At 41.7% G+C, this 18010-nt stretch overlaps 7 protein-coding genes across 11 annotated transcripts; 4 read left to right on the top strand and 3 right to left on the bottom strand.

Annotated features, from left to right (window-relative positions):
• The first annotated feature begins 1491 nt into the window (after positions 1–1491).
• LOC127245793 (AT-hook motif nuclear-localized protein 11-like) lies at positions 1492–4573 on the top strand. 4 transcript variants are annotated; one of them, XM_051266856.1, is made up of 6 exons: positions 1492–1704; positions 2614–3070; positions 3198–3262; positions 3458–3586; positions 3767–3925; positions 4026–4573. In XM_051266856.1, the coding sequence occupies exons 2-6, from the start codon at positions 2659–2661 to the stop codon at positions 4197–4199; spliced, it is 939 nt and encodes a 312-aa protein (XP_051122813.1). In that variant the 5' UTR covers positions 1492–1704; positions 2614–2658; the 3' UTR covers positions 4200–4573. The 4 variants fall into 4 exon arrangements, with proteins under 4 accessions (XP_051122813.1, XP_051122796.1, XP_051122806.1 ...); XM_051266839.1 differs by having other exon boundaries at positions 1493–1704; positions 2637–3070; XM_051266849.1 differs by lacking the exon at positions 1492–1704 and adding an exon at positions 1711–1872 and having other exon boundaries at positions 2637–3070.
• Positions 4574–4623: 50 nt separating this feature from the next.
• LOC127245806 (kiwellin-1-like) lies at positions 4624–5548 on the bottom strand. Its single transcript, XM_051266883.1, has one exon. The coding sequence runs from the start codon at positions 5340–5342 to the stop codon at positions 4779–4781; it is 564 nt and encodes a 187-aa protein (XP_051122840.1). The 5' UTR covers positions 5343–5548; the 3' UTR covers positions 4624–4778.
• A 1182-nt stretch (positions 5549–6730) lies between these two features.
• On the top strand, positions 6731–7332 carry LOC127244696 (putative ripening-related protein 2). Its single transcript, XM_051265171.1, has one exon. The coding sequence runs from the start codon at positions 6772–6774 to the stop codon at positions 7327–7329; it is 558 nt and encodes a 185-aa protein (XP_051121128.1). The 5' UTR covers positions 6731–6771; the 3' UTR covers positions 7330–7332.
• Positions 7333–7358: 26 nt separating this feature from the next.
• Positions 7359–11512, bottom strand: LOC127244624 (FT-interacting protein 3-like). 2 transcript variants are annotated; one of them, XM_051265166.1, is made up of 2 exons: positions 11191–11512; positions 7359–10585 (listed from the first exon to the last, which is right to left on the bottom strand). In XM_051265166.1, the coding sequence occupies exon 2, from the start codon at positions 10533–10535 to the stop codon at positions 7542–7544; it is 2994 nt and encodes a 997-aa protein (XP_051121123.1). In that variant the 5' UTR covers positions 10536–10585; positions 11191–11512; the 3' UTR covers positions 7359–7541. The 2 variants fall into 2 exon arrangements, with proteins under 2 accessions (XP_051121123.1, XP_051121122.1); XM_051265165.1 differs by having other exon boundaries at positions 7359–10589; positions 11191–11511.
• Positions 11513–12633: 1121 nt separating this feature from the next.
• Positions 12634–13753, top strand: LOC127244708 (actin-depolymerizing factor 6-like). The gene is made up of 3 exons (XM_051265189.1): positions 12634–12806; positions 12889–13154; positions 13277–13753. Exons 1-3 carry the CDS (start codon positions 12804–12806, stop codon positions 13425–13427), a joined length of 420 nt encoding a protein of 139 aa, XP_051121146.1. The 5' UTR covers positions 12634–12803; the 3' UTR covers positions 13428–13753.
• Positions 13754–13827: 74 nt separating this feature from the next.
• Positions 13828–17811, bottom strand: LOC127244666 (uncharacterized). The gene is made up of 6 exons (XM_051265168.1): positions 17547–17811; positions 15885–16073; positions 15243–15778; positions 14940–15129; positions 14673–14737; positions 13828–14583 (listed from the first exon to the last, which is right to left on the bottom strand). Exons 2-6 carry the CDS (start codon positions 15990–15992, stop codon positions 14028–14030), a joined length of 1455 nt encoding a protein of 484 aa, XP_051121125.1. The 5' UTR covers positions 15993–16073; positions 17547–17811; the 3' UTR covers positions 13828–14027.
• LOC127244700 (uncharacterized protein At3g61260-like) lies at positions 17059–17932 on the top strand. Its single transcript, XM_051265176.1, has 5 exons — positions 17059–17176; positions 17260–17307; positions 17393–17480; positions 17573–17654; positions 17726–17932. The coding sequence occupies exons 1-5, from the start codon at positions 17071–17073 to the stop codon at positions 17930–17932; spliced, it is 531 nt and encodes a 176-aa protein (XP_051121133.1). The 5' UTR covers positions 17059–17070.
• Positions 17933–18010: the final 78 nt, after the last annotated feature.

Genomic DNA, 18010 nt, shown 5'->3' with positions numbered 1-18010 from the left:
CCTGGCTTCTGAAGTAGTTTGAACTAAGTTACATTGAAGATAGTTTGTCGTATCATATGAACATATCTGATTGCCGTGCTATGTATGTTGGCCATGCCCCGAAACTTTCTCATTTACAGCATTTTTCATCCCTTGGTGTTTATTTCCATGATTCTTTGGTGCCATCATGGTTGTATATTTGCAATAAATATGCGGTGTTGCAATAATTGCCTTGGCATGGGTGACAACGCCCATTTAGGGTAGTGCTAATTATGCTGAAAGTGAGATATCCCAATTTGCCAATAATGTTGATACAAACAGGACCTACCATCATATGTAGTAGTAGAGTCACTCACTGTTCATTATCCATCTGAGGATGTAATTCACAACCCTTAGCTCTTAGCTCCAACTTATAAAGTGATGATTCCTTGATATATATCTCTCTCATGTTGTTAACCTTTGGCAGTTTGGATCCTTTTTGCCGTTCTTGTTTGTAGCTGCTCTTTGTGCAACTGGTTTCATGTTAGGAATAACCGGGCAACACATACTTTTGTTAGTCGCTTTTATTGTTGTCACAACCCGATAGCGTTTTTCCATTTCTCTATGTGGTCATAAAATAGCTGAGAGTAGTAGATCACTCTAAAATACTAGTAATAGATTGAATCAAGCCCAAATAGAAGAGGGATCATTCATAATATCTTTCATTGTAATGAAGCCCTTTTATAGTTTACCTCAAGTGTAGGTTGTGATAATCCTGGTATGAAAGTGAATATATATTTGTGAGATATATAAATAAATAATGGGATGAGTGCAGTTGGGGGCTTGTGGTCAGAAATTTATCATATCCACAGGGCAATGGGGGGTCCTAATGAAGTCACTATTAGACACACACACACACACACACACCCAATCACTCACTCTACATACAGTCCCCACGCGTCTTGCTGTGAAAATTTCCCCACTTGGAATTTTATGTATTAAGCTTTATGCACAGAGAAGATGTAAAACTCAGGGCATGAATAAAGGAGGCCAATGTTGACTCAACATCAAGATTTTGGTTCAAGTTGTGGGAAATGTCAAACAAAATTGAATTGTGAAGCTCCTAAAGCAACTGTTTTGACAACTACTTTTGTCTCCTAAGCATTGCAATGGTGGGGTGGGGAGTATTTTCATTTTCCTTCACTGAAAATAGTAAATCAAACTAAAATTAGGTCAAACAGTTCTTCCTGTTGGAATTTTCATTTAACATCCAAAATAAAAAGAAAAACCACTCGAATTGAAATGATATGGCTTCCATATTCGAGTCAAATACTATAATATGGCCTTGAAACTATTTCTAAAATAAACTTTTTTTCTTTGAAATGAAAAGACGAAAGACCCAATTGGGTAAAAGGGAAAAAGGTGATTATCAGTTGAGGTGAGGGGGATATATGTCTTGAAAATTGAAATTATAAAAATAAATAAAATATTAAATTGTAGTAGATATTTAGGATTAGATGTGTTGCATAGGTCCCAAGAAGCAAGAAGCCACAGCCTCCCAACATCACAGAAGCGAGTCACTTTGCAATCCTAAGTTACTGGTGAACGGGGAAATATCTATCCACTCACGTTCTGCACCAGGCAGCAAACAAAAAGGGAACTTCTCTCAGCAAGAAAAGGCCAACAAAGAGAGAGAGAGAGAGAGGCGTTACGTCCTTTGAAGATAAGCATACTTTTCAAGTTATGGTGAGTTCATCAATGGCTGCTGCTTATTCTTCGTTTAACTTTTCTCAATCCGAATTAATCCTTTCTTCTATCCACTCTTTTCGGTTTTCTCGATGTGCTGCAGCTCTTTGCATTCCTAAAGATTGAATCTTTCTTTGTTGTTGTGCTTTGGTTTCACCATTTTGCATGGTTAGTATGGACGTGGAAATGATGTTCTGTTTCTGTGCAATTGTTTTTGTTGAAGGGCTCTGAAAAAAATTCAGTATGAGAGTGTCGTCTGATGAAAGCAGAATTGTGGAAGTTTGTATGGTGAGAGTGAAGTTGTACATGAGAATTTTTTCGATCGGTTTAACCTTCTTTTTAGAAAAAAAAAAAAAATTAAATTTGCTTTCTATTTTGGACAAGAAGCCTTTCCTAGTTGTCTTTTTTAGGGGAGGCTAAAGGGTACTTTTTGTAATCTAATCTGTGTGAGTTATGAACTTCACTTAATTACTCTTCAATCTGAAACCGTTCTCTTGACTTTCTCGATCCATATAAAATCTACTTTGCATCTTCTTAGAAAAGCCCTATAGGTATATTTGAATCTCTTCAAAACCTTGCATTTTTTAGAGTTCTTAAATTTGAGCAAGCATTATAGAATTCTTGGATTTCCATATTAGATTTCTATTTTCTCCTGCAAGCTATTAGAGTTCTTGATTAGATTTTGCCTTGGAATGTATTTTCCTTTGCCCTCTCAAGCATTCTTTCTGAATATGTGGAGTTGCTTTTATAAATTCTCAATTGAATTTACCTGAAAATAGAGTAGAGTGTTTTTCACAGTTAGATTTGAGTTGCATTGATGAAATTTTGTGAGTTGGACTTTCATAGTGCAGAAAACATAGGAAGTCTTCAAGATTTGGTCGATGAATTGTCTATTTGACATTCCTTTAGATTTAATTTTTGGTGATTTGTAGGGAACTCAGCTGAAGTAAATGCATGGATCAAAGGGACCCTATGTCACTAACGGGCTCGGCTTCATACTATGTGCATCAAGGTCAAGCCGAGTCCGTCACTGGTTTACAAAGCTCACCTAACATGAGTCCATTATCTAATCCTGCTGTGCACTTCCAATCCAACACCGGGGCTGGCTTAGCAGTGCCAACATTGCCCTTGGATAGTTCATCGACAATGTCTCCTCATGGAGTTAATTTAGGCCCACCTTCTGCTCTGCAGCCAGGTGAACCAGTGCGCCGTAAAAGGGGAAGACCGCGCAAATATGGACATGATGGTTCTGTTTCATTGGCATTGTCGCCTTCCATGTCCAATCCTGCATCCGCCATGAGACCAGCTCAAAAGTGGCGAGGAAGGCCACCGGGCAGTGGCCGGAAGCAGCAATTATCTTCAATCGGTACTTCACACTAAATTTGGCTGTCTGAATCTTCCTTCATAGTTTTGATATTCTTTTCTTGATGTTAATATGGAATATCTATCATATGTCCGGTTTTTTTTATTTTACGAAAATGCTACAATTTCAGGTGCATCTATGTTTAATGGAGCTGGAACTATGACCCCGCACATCATCAATGTTGCAGTTGGAGAGGTACGTGCAGTCTCTTCGACAAGTCTAAATTCCATAGATCGTCAGTATGTACCACAACCATGGACTTTCTGCTGCTCGACTTAATATATATATAAACAGAAAAAGGCGAAGTTTTCATTTGGATTAGCACAATACTAGTTTTTGGTTGTAAAGCTATAAGCATCATTGCCCATTACGTCGTGTGTTTTTCTTCAGGACATAAAGAGGAGAATCCTATCCCTTTTACAAGGTCATAGAGTTATAGTTATCTTGTCTGGCATCGGTTCTATTTCATCTGCAAGCATCAAAATTTCAAGTTCGAATGGGAGGAGCGTTACATACGAGGTGTAAGCTCTCAATATTCTCGTTATCACCATAGTTTTGATTCCTTGAAATGATCAAAAAGGAAAGAAATTAAAAATCTTGTTCTTGTTGAAATTACCTGTAAAAATGCATTTGGTAGATGAAAAAGAAAGAACAGCCATTATTTATCGATAATGAGGCTTGCTGTTAATGCTTTTGTAGGGGCATTTTGATATGGTGAATCTATCTGGCTCTTACATTAATGACGTCGGCGGTCCTCATGGAACAACCGGAGGCATAAACGTTACTTTTGCTGGTCCTGATGGGCGTCTCATAGGAGGTCCGGTCGAGGGTGTGCTCATCGCTGCAAGCCAAGTTCAGGTGCCTTCCTTAAAGAAAAATTACGCCATTTATATTCGACGCCTGTCATGCTTCCGTTGATTAATATTTTCATCGATTTCTTTCGGCGTTCCTGCTCTAGGTGATTGTTGGAACTTTGGTGCCTTCGTCTTCAAAGTCAAAAAATAAGATGATAGAGGATCCAGAAGCTTCGGGAGACCATGATCGAAGTACAGTTGGGAATGCTGTAACATCAGCTAACATTCAGCCTAGTCAGAATATCAATCCGATGAGCGCCTGGCAGAGTTCGAGATAAATGGATCGATGTATGAACTATGCTGACATTAACTGATGTTGTGGGGTTTTATAGTTGGATGAACTATCACCGCAATGGGGGCGACCCGATTTTCTATCTTACCTTACATAGGTTGTCCGAATGTACATCTGCTTTCATTAAATTTTCAGCTCCTCGCCACACGGATGGTCTGGTAACTGTATTATGTTTTGAACAAACGTTTAACAGGAATCAGGTATGTATTCTTGATATCCTTGCAAAAAAACCTGCAGTTATCATTCGTCGAATTTAGTTTGATTTTTTAGCTGTAGTCCAAGTCTGTGTTTGTGTATAAGTTTAGTTATCGTGTGCTTATTACATGGTCTTGGAATTATATGATTCTTTTGTTGTCTGCATTTCATTATCACTTTAGCTCCATGTCTTTCTGATCTTGTTTAAGTTATATGATTAAGGGGCCCTTCATAGATTTTTAGCAAACTTCAAGACACTTCATGTAATAGAAATACCGACGATGTCGAATACAGTTTAGACTATAGTAAAAGACATAGAAAGATAACAGCCGGACAGACATAATCGAATAAGTACTAGGAACGACGAGCTTTAGTCAGACCAGAAGATGTCTAGTAGTCCCCAGTCATCCTTAGGCACTCCTAAGGCCTTCCAGACAGCTCTAGACGCGTCGACAATATTGTTACGGCACGGAGGCTGATAGTCGTGCTCTGAATCACATCCAACGGTCGAGTCGCACTCATCGACCACCATTGCTTTAACTCTCCTCCCATTACCGTAGATTGTGATATTCTTGAAACACCGTCTTAGGTTGTTGAACCACCCTGTCGACAGCGCCACCACCGGAGTATCATCCGAGTGGAAATGGCCGTCGCATTCTGACGGCCCGCCGCCGTCAGCGCCTGGACCAAACCCATTGAGTGTCAGGATAGCCTTAGTACGCGCCGTCACTCGCGGAGAACATTTATAAGTTGTGTAATGCTGTCCCTGGACACAGCATTCGGAGTCATTCCCGGTATTACATTCCCCCGGAGGCGGCTTTTTTCCGGTAATTCTGCCGCTAGGACTGCAGGACTGCGCGTCGATCCTCGACACAGTCGCTGCAGCACACAAGAAAATAAGGATTGGCAAGCTGGGAGGTATGTTCTTCCTCATTCTGGTTTATTACTTTCTTTGTAATGAAAGGGTCTGAGTGTCTGAAATCAGTGTGAATCTGATCACTATTTATAGTAACAAATGAACACTGTTTCGACTCCATGGCTGCTAAACTTGACCAAGTCTTCTGAGTTTGGGTGATTCAGCAATGTAATGGATTTAGCTCAAGTCGTTATGTTGGTGGAGTTCAGGGGAAGTGTTACTGTAATAAGAACAATTCGAATGCACGTATATAATGTCCTAACAAATCTGCTGTTTTCTTAACAGCAAGTTGCTTTTAGTTTGACTGCATCAAAGTTAAGTCAAGGGGTCTTGGTCTCTGGTCTTTGTTCTTGTTCCAGTGTAGTTTAAGAAAATTACACAAGATTTAATTCCTAGGGATTGATAATGCTATACGAGTAATGCAAAAAACATGTGTTTCTGATGTGGGATTAATGCCACTCCATGTCATATTAGGACAAGTTGCTGATCTAAATGTGATATATATATCTATATGCTTGTTTTGTTTGTCTCCCTTTTCCAAAATTTGGAGGTTCTTCATGCTGCACCTTTCAGGCGTTCGTTTCTCTTCCCAGCATCTTCAGTCGGCCCAACACGATTCCACCTGACCTGATCCTAGGAATCGATTATGTTATATATATTGTTAATAATGAAATTAGGGGCAGATTAAAGATTAATGATATAGGCAAAATTGTCCACTTCATAATCAATTAGAGTTGAAAATAAGATTTGCATTGAAAATATGACTCGTTCATATCAAAATTAGAGCACTCTCTAACAAAATTAAAGTTAAAACTTTTTCTTAGCAATAGAATTGAAAACTCATAACGGAAACTTACGCTCACAACAGAGTTAAAGTTAAGAAAATTTACTCTTTTGCAACGATCCCATGAAACTCATAACCATGTTAGATCATTTAATAATATAATTAGTTTGTTGATATTTAATTTATATTATTTAGACTAATCAGTTACTATTTGATTATGTTTATTAGATTAAATTATTATTATTAATTACATCTACCGATTGTGTGTGTTATAAACATTTGATTTGATTGATTATCATATATGCAATTATGAAAGAGCAAGTTCAATTTACTCTAAATTTCGAAATGACTGCAATAACTCGTCTGTCAAAATTTTCAAAGCCTTATTTTCGACATTGGTTGGTTTATAGGACTAAGCTTCTAAGGATGCTCGATTCTAAGATCTAACTTCATTGTGAGTAAATTTTTATTTTATCCATGTTCGATATTCCCTTCTTTAATTAGTTTCTACCTGGTTATATTTCCATTGAAACCTCTCTTGGACCATATAAATGGCACAAATTCATACAGCATTTTGAGTACAATATTGTCCTTTGCTGGAAGAGAACTTATATAAACCAGTTAGTTAGTATTCACGTTTAAGATCAAGAATTCCCATTCGATATGAAAAGCTTGAGCTTGGAGACAGTTGTTCTTCTGCTACTCTTTGCTCCTCATTTCTTACAGGGTGATTACAATGGCTGCAAGCCTAGTGGCAAAGTGAAGGGAAAGAAGCCGCCACCCGGACACTGTAATGAAGACGACAACATCTGCTGCATCGAGGGGAGGTTCTACACTACTTACAGATGCTCGCCAGCAGTGTCCGAAAGCACCAAGGCAGTTCTGAACCTTAATGGCTTTGAAAAAGGCGGGGATGGATATTCTCCGGCGAGGTGTGATCATAAGTACCATTCAGACAGCACGCCTGTTGTGGCGCTCTCGACCGGATGGTACAACAGGGGAAGAAGATGTTTGAAGAACATCACTATAAGTGGTAACGGGAAAAGTGTCGATGCCATGGTGGTCGATGAATGTGTCTCCTCTATAGGCTGCAATGCAGACAGCGACTATCTCCCGCCCTGTGGTAACAATATTGTTGGCGCCTCCGAGGCTGTCTGGAAAGCGTTGGGTGTGCCGGTCGAAGATTGGGGTGAAATCGACGTTGTCTGGTCGGATGCCTAATGGGAGCCATGCCCGAAGAACACAAGCTATAATGTAATATTGTTGAACTCAATTTCTCAAAATCGAATATCAAAGAAGACTTGTTCTTTTGTACAATAGATGTCATGAAGCAACATTCTTGTTCGAATCTTACATACAGAGGCAATATTCAAATCATGATCAAATACTACACACAAGTGTCGATAAAGTGTACAATCTTTTGACATGGTAACTCACAGCATGCTATCAGTTCGCGCAGGGAGCCGCCGGAAGAAGTTGAGCGGAGCCGGGGGCAACTTATGCCGGAATTTGGGGTGTCTCATCGCATACAGTCCGGCCATGACGATGAACAGCTGGAAAGGCACCGAATAGAGAACGGCGGCAGCCACGACGCAGAACGCCATGAATATAACGGTCGCGCGCGGGTCGCGCCAGCTCAGCAAGGCCTGAACCCTCTCCCCCTGTGAAGCTATGTCCCCTACCACCATCTGGATTCGACCGGCTACGCTTCGTAGACGATCATACCTCATTCGGACGAGATCCATGCTCCGACTGGTGGGAAACGTGTCGAATTCCTCATCGAGCTCGTCAGGGTGCACAGTGTCGGCGCAGGACAGCCGCGTGTTCATGTGAGGAGGGAACCTCGGGCGATACCGGTAGTTCCACAGCCCGATCAGAAACATGTAAAGGAAGAGCGTCGGGAGGATCAGCTCCGGGAAGCAGATGAGCATGATGAAGAGGGCATGGACCAGAACTGTTGTCACAGGGTTCTTCCACATGCACACTTCTTTGAACCACTTCCCGGCGGCGAATGCGCCATTGAAGACGGACATCAGCCGGAGAAAGTTCGCCTTGCTGCGCCGCATGCTCCAGAGATGCGAATCTGCGTCGCACATGTATTCGACGACTTCTTTTCTCAGAGGAGGCTCTGCCCTGTTCAGTCTCGCGGCAACGATGTTAACAGCTTGGAATCGCAGCTGGTCGAGCTGCACCATCGTCAATGGCAGCTTGTAGTGCATTTTTGGCAAGAGCGGCTTCGAGTACAAGGACATCATGTTCACCATCGACGTGCAGGAGAAGCGTATCGCCAAATGCAGCTCTCCCATTTTCTTTACGCCGGAAGGATGAAGCACGAGCAGCGGGTACGAATGAGTGTAAACTCTGCCCGTTTCGAGGGTTGAGATGCGGATCCGGACCTTCCCAATCTTCACGTCTTTATGGCCGTTCGGAGTTTTCTCGCCGATCTGGCCATTGTCGAAAACTCCAACTGTAAGAACAGTGGCTGGATCAAACACTTCCCAAGTGTACTGCTCATTGTACTTAGGATTCAAGCTATCGGTTATGGTTCTTGTTCGAACCCATTTCTGTCCGTACTTGGCGACGCAGTAAGTATCCGAAGTTCCCCGGCCATTTCTTGGCTTCATCGGCGTAAGAGCGTCTGCATTTAAAATTCCAAGCTCAAGAACACCTATCTGTGGCTTCCACAGCTGCTTTGCAGACGGCCTGAGATCACTGCTATAATAGGTAGATTCGTCGAGGACATGGTAACCTCCGTCGAGGCAGACACGGAGATGGACACGACTAGCGAACTTGTCTCTGTCTTTGTCCTTCTTCGGTTCCTCGACATCCGTCGCATTAGGCTTTTGCAGGTTAAACCATCTCGAGGGGACGATCCGGTCATCAGCACGCCTGTCGACCATTGTCAACGGTATGAATACTTTTCCGAGAGCCTCGTCTTTGTTCGGGGCAACGCGATCTTCGACAGTCAGTATCAGATGGTCTTCGAAAGGTTCGGCAGCTACAAACATTAGATCTTCATTCCATAAAGCGTTCATCGTCTGAGACTGCAATGGCTTTGTCTTCAAAACTTGGCTCCCAAGCTGCACCTTGACATGGACATTCGGAACTCGGTGTTTCTCAGTCGGAACCAAGTCTTGCGCCTCGATCACATTGACTCGGACGTACCACAGCCTCGGGCTATGGTAGACTTTCGAACGGATGTGCGTTGGAGGGATCGAGCTGTCGACGAGGCTCGCTGCATCCGAATGCCATGCATCCGCAAATGCCTCGTCCGCCTGTGTACCGATCCAGACAGCCAGCATCAGTTCGCCTCTCTTCTTCTCACCCTTCTTGTCCTCAAGACGATGCCACTCCGGTGCCAAAGGACTATCCGGAGGAACCCTTGTGGGAATCTCGTGGAGATCGATTCGAACAAGACCGGCAAACTCATCCTTAATCATGTCCTTATCTTTGACAACTACTTCAAGAACAGATGACTGAATTCTTTCCTTAGAGAAGGTGAAGACAGTGTTCCACTCTGGATTTTGCGTCTTCTCGAAGTGCTGCGTTATGCCTTTGTAGTTCCCGAGCCGGACTTCAACATATGGGTCGAGACTCCCGGTGACATCCTTCCAAGGAAGGTCGCGAGCTTTGACAACACGAACAAACAGGAACTGCATCGGTTCAACAAGATCATAAATGGTCGGCTGCTTCTCAGATCGCCTTACTCGTCCTCCGACAACCTGACCCCCTCCGAGGAAAGGGCTTGTTTCTCTAAGTGTAAAGTCATTCATCGATGGACCTACATACGACCGGAACATCTGAGATGCCTGAGGTTCAGAACTCATCGCCGATGCAAATGGTTGGTTGGAAGGAACAAAAGAAGCCTCTTGTTGTGAGTTGCTCGATTTTCCAACGCTGAAGAATGTGCGCCTCGACCCCTTTTTCCGACTAGGGACAACATCCGGGGCAGACTCATCCATGTTCTGAGAATAGGCGTACGAGGATGAAGCAGCCATATCAGGGGGAGGAGCTGAGGAGTTGAGATAAGGTGCATCAGTTCTGTATACTTTCAGACCGAGCTCCCCTTTGGCGCGCGAAAACAGACTTCCTTTCTCCAGAGGATAGTTAAACACAACAGCATCCGAGTAGGGAACAATTGAGGCACCACTTAACCGAACTTTTCCAAGAGATGACTTCGAGCTTGTGATTTTATTAATGCTGTAGACGTGAGCCTCGAGCGTGCAGTTAGGCAGGTTGCCGGTGTCGGATACATTGAAATAGAATGTTTCATTCCAGTGAGGATTCAGATCCTTGTCTTTCACTGTCGTGCGAAATTTCTGATCATCGAATTCGAGCTCCACGTAGGCGTTGGATGAGCCCTGCCCGTCTTTGGGGATGAGGTTGTATGCCCCTACAACATCCACTGCTACCTTCAGATTGCTCATGAGGAATGCCCAAGTATCTTATTATCCACAAAGGCTTTAAAACTCACAACCTGTCTGTAAGGAGACACAAAATTAAGCAATGGAAAGCTTCGACAGAGGACTAAAGATGTATGATAGCTAAGGTTTGTTAGACACCATACTTTATTCCATTGTCACATTTAGGATATCCAATGAACCAAAGTTCATCTAAATATGAATCCTTTTTCTATTTGTCCATGTATTGAAAAGCAGCAGCACTTCATCCTGATTTGTTTAGGTTGCAGAAGAATGGAAAGTATCCACACAGTTGTTGTGATTTCTTACACCATCTTAGCTCTTATAGTTTAACACGTTTTGCTAAGGTAGCATCAATGGATTGTGCATATTGCACTTCTCCAGAGAACAAATAAAGAAAAGAGATTGAAATCTGGAATTCAATTCTCCATACTTGTTCAGCAACATGTATATTTCAAACAAATGGCAGAATTATGACAAATATATTGAAATTAGCATGAAATCCATGCAGAATAATGAACTTAAAGAGCAAGTCACCATGAAAATGGAACAGATATTTTAAATAATCCACTAAAGAAAAAACTGTCACCATAGGAACAGATATAGAGCGTGAATTTCACCAAAATCCAGAAAATTAACCCAAAAAAACTCGAAACAGTACCTGGTTATACGACGAGCACACAAAATATTCCGGAATTTGGGATCAGACACAGAGATTGCCCAACAAGAAAGCGTTGAAGATGACGAATAACAACGAGGAGGAAAGCTTCAACAGGGAGAGAGACGAAGAGATGGAGAATCAAACATTGAAGCGTTCAAAGTAGTGTTAAAATAAATAAACAAAGAGAAACGCCCAACCAATAATAGTAGGAGTAGTAAACAACGACAACAGCAACAGCAACAAATAGAGAGGAAAATTCAAGGAAAAGGAGGAGAAGAAGCACAGAGCAGAGTTGAGGTGGAAAAGTCTTCGACGAGGGAGGGAAATGGAATGGAAGGGACAGCGGAGATGATGTCATTATCGCATACGTGTTTTCCACGTTTTATTTTAGACACAACCAAACGCGGCACAGTACAGTCAGCACACCATTTGGTCATTCCCTCCATCCACACCCTTCATATTTCCACGTGGGATCTGCACCTCCAACGGTTCTGATTAGCCACTCGTGTGGGCTGATCAAACTGCACTTTACGATCGCTAATAAATGTGTTGATGTGTAGTGGTTTGATGCATTGGTTCATCAGTCAGCATCACCGCTATTTTACCACACACTTATTATCCAACAAATAAAAGGCGCAACAAAATGGAGAGAAAAGGAAGGATATATCAAATCCATGCTACCTGCAAAATTATACGTAATATATATATATATATAATGGACGTGTATAATTTAGCAATGAGTCAGCCTGATTTGACCATCCACCAAAAATCCAATCATTATCTTACACGTGTCTCTAGCAAATTTTCGAATAACTAAGCGAGTAACGATTAAACTAGGGGGGAAATACCAAATCATAAAGGTATGTTTCTTTATAGTTTTTTTTTTTTTTTTTTTTCATATTTTTATATTTGATCTTTTACATTTTTTAAAATTTATATATGTATATATATTAAATCATTATTAAACAGTAAATCAATATATCTCAACATTAAGTAAATAAGTCAATAATGTTGTTTAATAGTGTATATATATATGTATAGTGTAGTTTATTCATTTTCCTTTTATTTATGATTACGCGACGACAAATTTTCGTCGGAAAGAATGATAATATTTTAGACTTAATGATTGGAGAAATTAATATATGAGGTCCTGAATTGACAACGGCACTCGCTTCTTGTCTTAAGAGTTAAGTTTCAGATGCATTCAATTTAATAATGAACTCCCTTCCCACTCAACTAATTTATTTTTAATAAATATATTAGGCCACATAGAATATGGGGCCCAAATACAACCCAAATTAGAAATTGGGCCGAATGAAAAGGTAAACAATGAAATTGGGCCCAAATGATGATGGATGGCGAGGAGAGAAAGGATGGGAGCCTCACGTGGAAATGGTAGGAGGCGATAGGCGCCTTGAGTTTTTCCTAGAAAAAGAAACGTCCCTGAAAGATCTCCCATCCATTGAACCTTTCTTCATCTACGAAACTTCTCCAATCTCCAATGCCATTTCCCTACCGAAAATCAAACGCCATTTCCCTTCCCTAGGAGGATCGCCTCTCTTCCCCATTCCAAACAACAACAACAAATTAAAGACAAAACAAAGCAATACATCATGGTACGTAACGTAAAGATCCCACCTTTGGATTGGATTGGATAGATTACTGTCTGAGAATGTATGTATGTATGTGTGAATGCAGGCGAACTCGGCTTCTGGAGTTGCAGTGAACGACGAGTGCAAGCTGGTGTTCTTGGAGCTGAAAGCGAGGAGGGCTCACAGGTACGTCCTGTTCAAGCTGGACGACGGTTCCCAACAGGTGGTGGTCGACAAGGTCGGCCCTAGCTCCGAGAACTACGAGGATTTCACCAACAGCTTGCCCATGGACGACTGTCGCTATGCTGTCTTCGATTATGACTTCACCACCGACGAGAATTGCCACAAGAGCAAGATCTTCTTCATTGCATGGTATGGTCCTACTAATCCAATAACAATTTCATTTTCATTTTCATTTTGATCGATCATCCATCATCCATCACCTACGAATAATATTAACAATTATATGATCTGATCATCACTGTCACTGTCAGGTCCCCAGACACAGCAAAGGTGAGGACCAAGATGCTCTATGCCAGCTCCAAGGACAGGTTCAAGAGGGAGCTCGACGGCATCCAGGTCGAGTTGCAGGCCACCGACCCCAGCGAAATGAGCTGGGACATCCTCAAAGCAAGGGCTTTTTGAAGCTCAACCATAATCAAGCAAGCTACCTAGCTGCTGAGACTACTCTTGCAGCATTCTACATTGTCTGTCTGTCTGTCTGTCTTTTTTTCTTTTTGTTCGTATTTGTGTTGGCTCGTATGCTACCGAGCTCTCGTTGCTTCTGAGGATTCATAACTAGGTAGGTAGTACGTAAGAGGGGATACTACTTACCATCCATGCGTTCTGTGTTTTAACACAATGCTTTCTCCTCTGTCACTTTAGTAGTAAATTTTGGTTGGTCTTTGTCTCTCATTTTTAGATCAGTATTGAAACACGAGAATGAATCGTTTGAATAAGCATATTTTGAAGAGTATATTTCTATTCTATGTATGTTCGATTGAATTAGCAATCTCCACTTCTTACAAATGTATCTTCATCACACACAAAAAATATTGCATTTCTTGGCACAAAAAAGAGAACCAACTCTGCGATAAATCCATCCCACTGGTTACTTGGAAACATTTTGAAATGAGAACACTTTTGAGACATCGAAGAAGATATCATAAACATAAGATTGCGTTCTGTTCTTCACAGTTTATGGAGAAAAGCCAACTCCTCTGAAAATTTCTATAAATACAAAGTTCATCGCCTTTCTTGTTCTTCCCATAGTTGAACTTGGTTCGTCAGATTTCTTTTTCTTTCGAGGAGGTTCAGAAGACCTCGAGGTTCATATGAAGGAGGCAGCATGCACGGAGGCGAATCCCCCGGACTTCTAACTGCCGAATGCTTCATGAATCGCTTCCTCCGTCCTTTAGTAGCGCAAACCAAAGTCTCTGAGCACATCTCGACTGCACCTTCAGGGACAGTAGGTTTATACTTGAGGAGCTTCGCATATTTGTTCAAGACATGGAAACTGTAATCATAGATGTTCTTCATTGCAAGGCTTTCTTGCACAAATCTGCTTCCGGCTTGTCCAATCTCGCGTGCTTTGTCTGAATGGGCGTTGCCCCATTCGACAGCTGATTTAATAGCTCTGCATTTGTCGCGTTCGCCGATAGGCCAGTAGTGAACTGAGGGCAGCAAAGCTCTTGTGAAGAAATCATAATAATGTGGCTTTATAACTAAAGTCATTGAATCACAAGCTGCGATATACTTTTGGCTAACGGACCACGAAACTCCTTCGACGTAGATCTTGTACCTACAACACATAAATCATAGAGTAGAAAATATATATACATACATGCTTAAGTTCGAAAATGAATAGTTCGAAAGATCATCTGTGTGTACCTATGAGTGCACTGACTAGCCAAATCAGAATTATTGAACCCTTGTTTTTTCTCCTCGGCCCATGTCTGAAATGCAAAACGACACATATCAATCAGTCCAAGTGTGATGACAAAAAATCATTCATTACATAATGAATGAAGCAGGTGATCTTTCATTGTCCAAACATTACAAAAAGTCACAGATTCTCTGGTTTTTGTTTGTTTTCTGTGCTTATTAGCTGCAGCAATTGATGATCTTTATCCAACAATAGCATACATGCAAACATACCGTGTCGTAAATTCGCGCTTTCCAGTCCTGTCCATTCGAGGCATTGCATTTGATCAAGTCCTTCCGCGGACCGAGCCTAGCATTCCCTTTCCAATAAGCATACGGCTCTCTATCGATCCATTTGATCCTTTCATTAGCTTCTTTTAGTTCCTCTTTCAGTTCTTCCCATGGCTTGATGTTAACCTCAGGCCTACAGAGAATGTTCAAAACACACAGAGACAGTAGCAATTCTTACAATCTGATTCACAAGAAACGCTTCATACAATTAAGGTTTATGATTATGACAGGATAAAATGTTTTTACCAACCCCAAAAGGACCAGTCAGGGAAAACAATGTCATAACTTGATTCGTCGCTGCAGTAATGGAACACCGGCGGAGGCAGTGAAGCGTTCCGGCCGTATTCGTTCTTATGGATAACCGTCTTGTCTCCAAACTCGAACATGAGATCCAAGTCGGGGACTCGGCCGGGGTACAATTTGAGAAGCTGCAGCAGACCCCATAATGTAATGGAATCTCGGGTTTGGAAGGCCTTCTTGTACTTGACGACATATAGTCTGCCGTCGACTATGGTGATCCGAACATTTGCGACGCTCTTAGCCGCCTCGACGATTTCCCTCGCGATGCCAGCGCCTTTCCAGGGGCTTAAGTCCTCATGGATCCATCTGAAGTAGTCAGGACATGATGGAGCAGCCGATGAATTGAAAACAAGGTTGGTTGTTGTAGTAAAGGATGGAATGTCGGAACAGTTTAGGGAACAATCGAAGTCGGAGGAGTGTAGCTGAGGTGTGTTGTTGAGGAGATGCAGTTTCTTCTGCAGAAGTGATCCTGTCACGATGAACTGAAACAAACAAACAAACAAACAAACAAAAACAGAGCAGATGATCAGAACTTGAGATCAATATTAATTCATCAATGCGACGAAGATAAGGAGGAGAGATTCGTACGAGGTCGATCCAACGTGTGATGAAAGCGAAGGCGACGAAGATGGCGAGGATTAAGGCAAGAGTTGACTGAACCCTCCTCGACCTCGAACTACTGCTCATCGTCGCCATTGATGATGATTGAGCTTAAGCTGGTTCAGATTTCAGATTAACGATTGCGTGTGTGAGAGAGAGAGGGTGTCCCCAATCAATCTGTGATCAATGAAACGAACAGAAGAGGTGAAGTGATGAGTAGAGTTGAGTTTAGGTTTTGGAATTGGTTGGTTTTGTTAGCATGGGACTATGACTATGTCCAATCAAAGGGATGAAGGCCACGTGGAAGGAGGAGACAGAAATATTAGGAAAACAAATGGCTCTCACATTTTTGTCACTACCTGCGAAGAAGAAAGATAGCAGTCATGTTCCTGTAATGCGATCAAGAATAAATAAATAAATGCTGCACTGAATCCTCATTTCTTCAAAGAAGGCCATTATTTCTATCTAGTATTTGTTAATAGTTTTTTAAACTGGTGGTAAATAAGCAAATATGACTCTTCAATAATCAATCATTTCAACCGGTTTTTTAGGTAATTCAGTAACTTTATATTTTATTCAATAATTTTGTTGACCGGTTAAACTGGATCAAAAGTTGACCTTTTTTTCTAATTTCATCCGGAGGTGTTGAAGAAATAGAAATAATCTTGAAGTAGATCCAACGAGAATTATTAATGTTAACAAAATTAAGATTAAGAAATAAATAATCGTTAAATAAATTAGGACACTAATAAATAATCTTTTTAATTATGAAATTGAGCCAAATAATAGGCATTTTGGCAGCATTTGTACGAAAATTCAAGACCATCCAAAGTTCCAGCACCCATAGCTTGATTAAGGCACACTCTTTCCACAAAATTATAATATTGGAGGATGGGCTGCTGCTGCTTCTTCATTGAAGATGATCCATGCATTATATCTTGTCGGTTTTGTCTGCATTCCACCCCAAACCAAACTGGATTGACATTCCCAACTCTAGCTTTCTAATTATAGTAGTCTTTCTAAACTTGGCATTGATTGATATGTTTCACATCCCAATTTTACTCTCTCCTTGTCTGTTAGCTCTTCTACTACATTATATCATATCCACTTTCAGACAAACCTCCGGCTGAGAGGTGGGGAGGGGAGACAAGCAAAAGCAATCCCATACATCATAATGGAAACGACGGCAGCTGCCGAGGAGCAATTTGTTTCCGAGAAGCCACAAGTTGCCGTTGAGGACGCAACGGCGAAGCCACCGCCGGCTGTGTCTGCTGTTGCTGGTAATGACACAACCCGTTTGTAGTAAATTAAGTTTACTCAGGCCGCTCGAAAGAATTTGACAGGTTCTTTTTCTAAATTCCAGGGACTACTGCTGCTAACAATCAAAGATCAGGAGGATCCCATGACAGAGGTAGGTGTGGAATGGCCTGTCCTGAAGAGAATATAATAAACATATCCCTTTTACAGTTGAAGCTATGTCTAAATTCATGTTACAGACGCTGCCCTCTCGAGGCTCGAAGGCGACAAGAAGCTGTCTTTCGTCAAGGCATGGGAGGAAAGCGAAAAGGCCAAACTGGAAAACAAGTAATAATAACACTCCCCTGTTTTAGCTAAGAACAAGTGCATTCGTTACTACCTTAGAGATCTCACCTGGATGATGTGTTTGATGATTCAAGGGCCCAAAAGATCCTGGCTGAAGTCGACACATGGGCGAACACAAAGAAGGCATCACTCGGACACCAACTGACAAAGGTCGAGGTATGAAGTGCCACTGAGCCAGAAATCTGTTAGGACAGTGATGAGCTAATTCCTGTTGTGTGTGAATGCAGGAGCAACTGGAGAAGAAGAAAGCAGAGCATGTAGAGAAGATGAGGAACAAGATAGCACTGATTCACAAGCAGGCTGAGGAGAAGAGGGCCGTGGTTGAAGCACGGCGTGGACAGGATATCCTCAAGACTGAGGAAATGGCGGCAAAGTATCGAGCAACCGGCCACCTTCCAAAGAAGGGTACATGTGGATGCTTCGGAGGGGGCTGAGCCTTCTCATCGTCACCGGCCCCAACTTTGTAGTTTAGTTTAGTCTCGCTTCAGACAAACCCTGTTAGAAATAGAATG

Source organism: Andrographis paniculata, unplaced genomic scaffold (assembly GCF_009805555.1).
Source record: "Andrographis paniculata isolate CXL003 unplaced genomic scaffold, ASM980555v1 Contig10END, whole genome shotgun sequence".
Classification (NCBI taxonomy): Eukaryota; Viridiplantae; Streptophyta; class Magnoliopsida; order Lamiales; family Acanthaceae; genus Andrographis; species Andrographis paniculata.
Note: the sequence above shows the minus strand (reverse complement) of the source record. Positions and strands in the feature narration are given on the sequence as shown.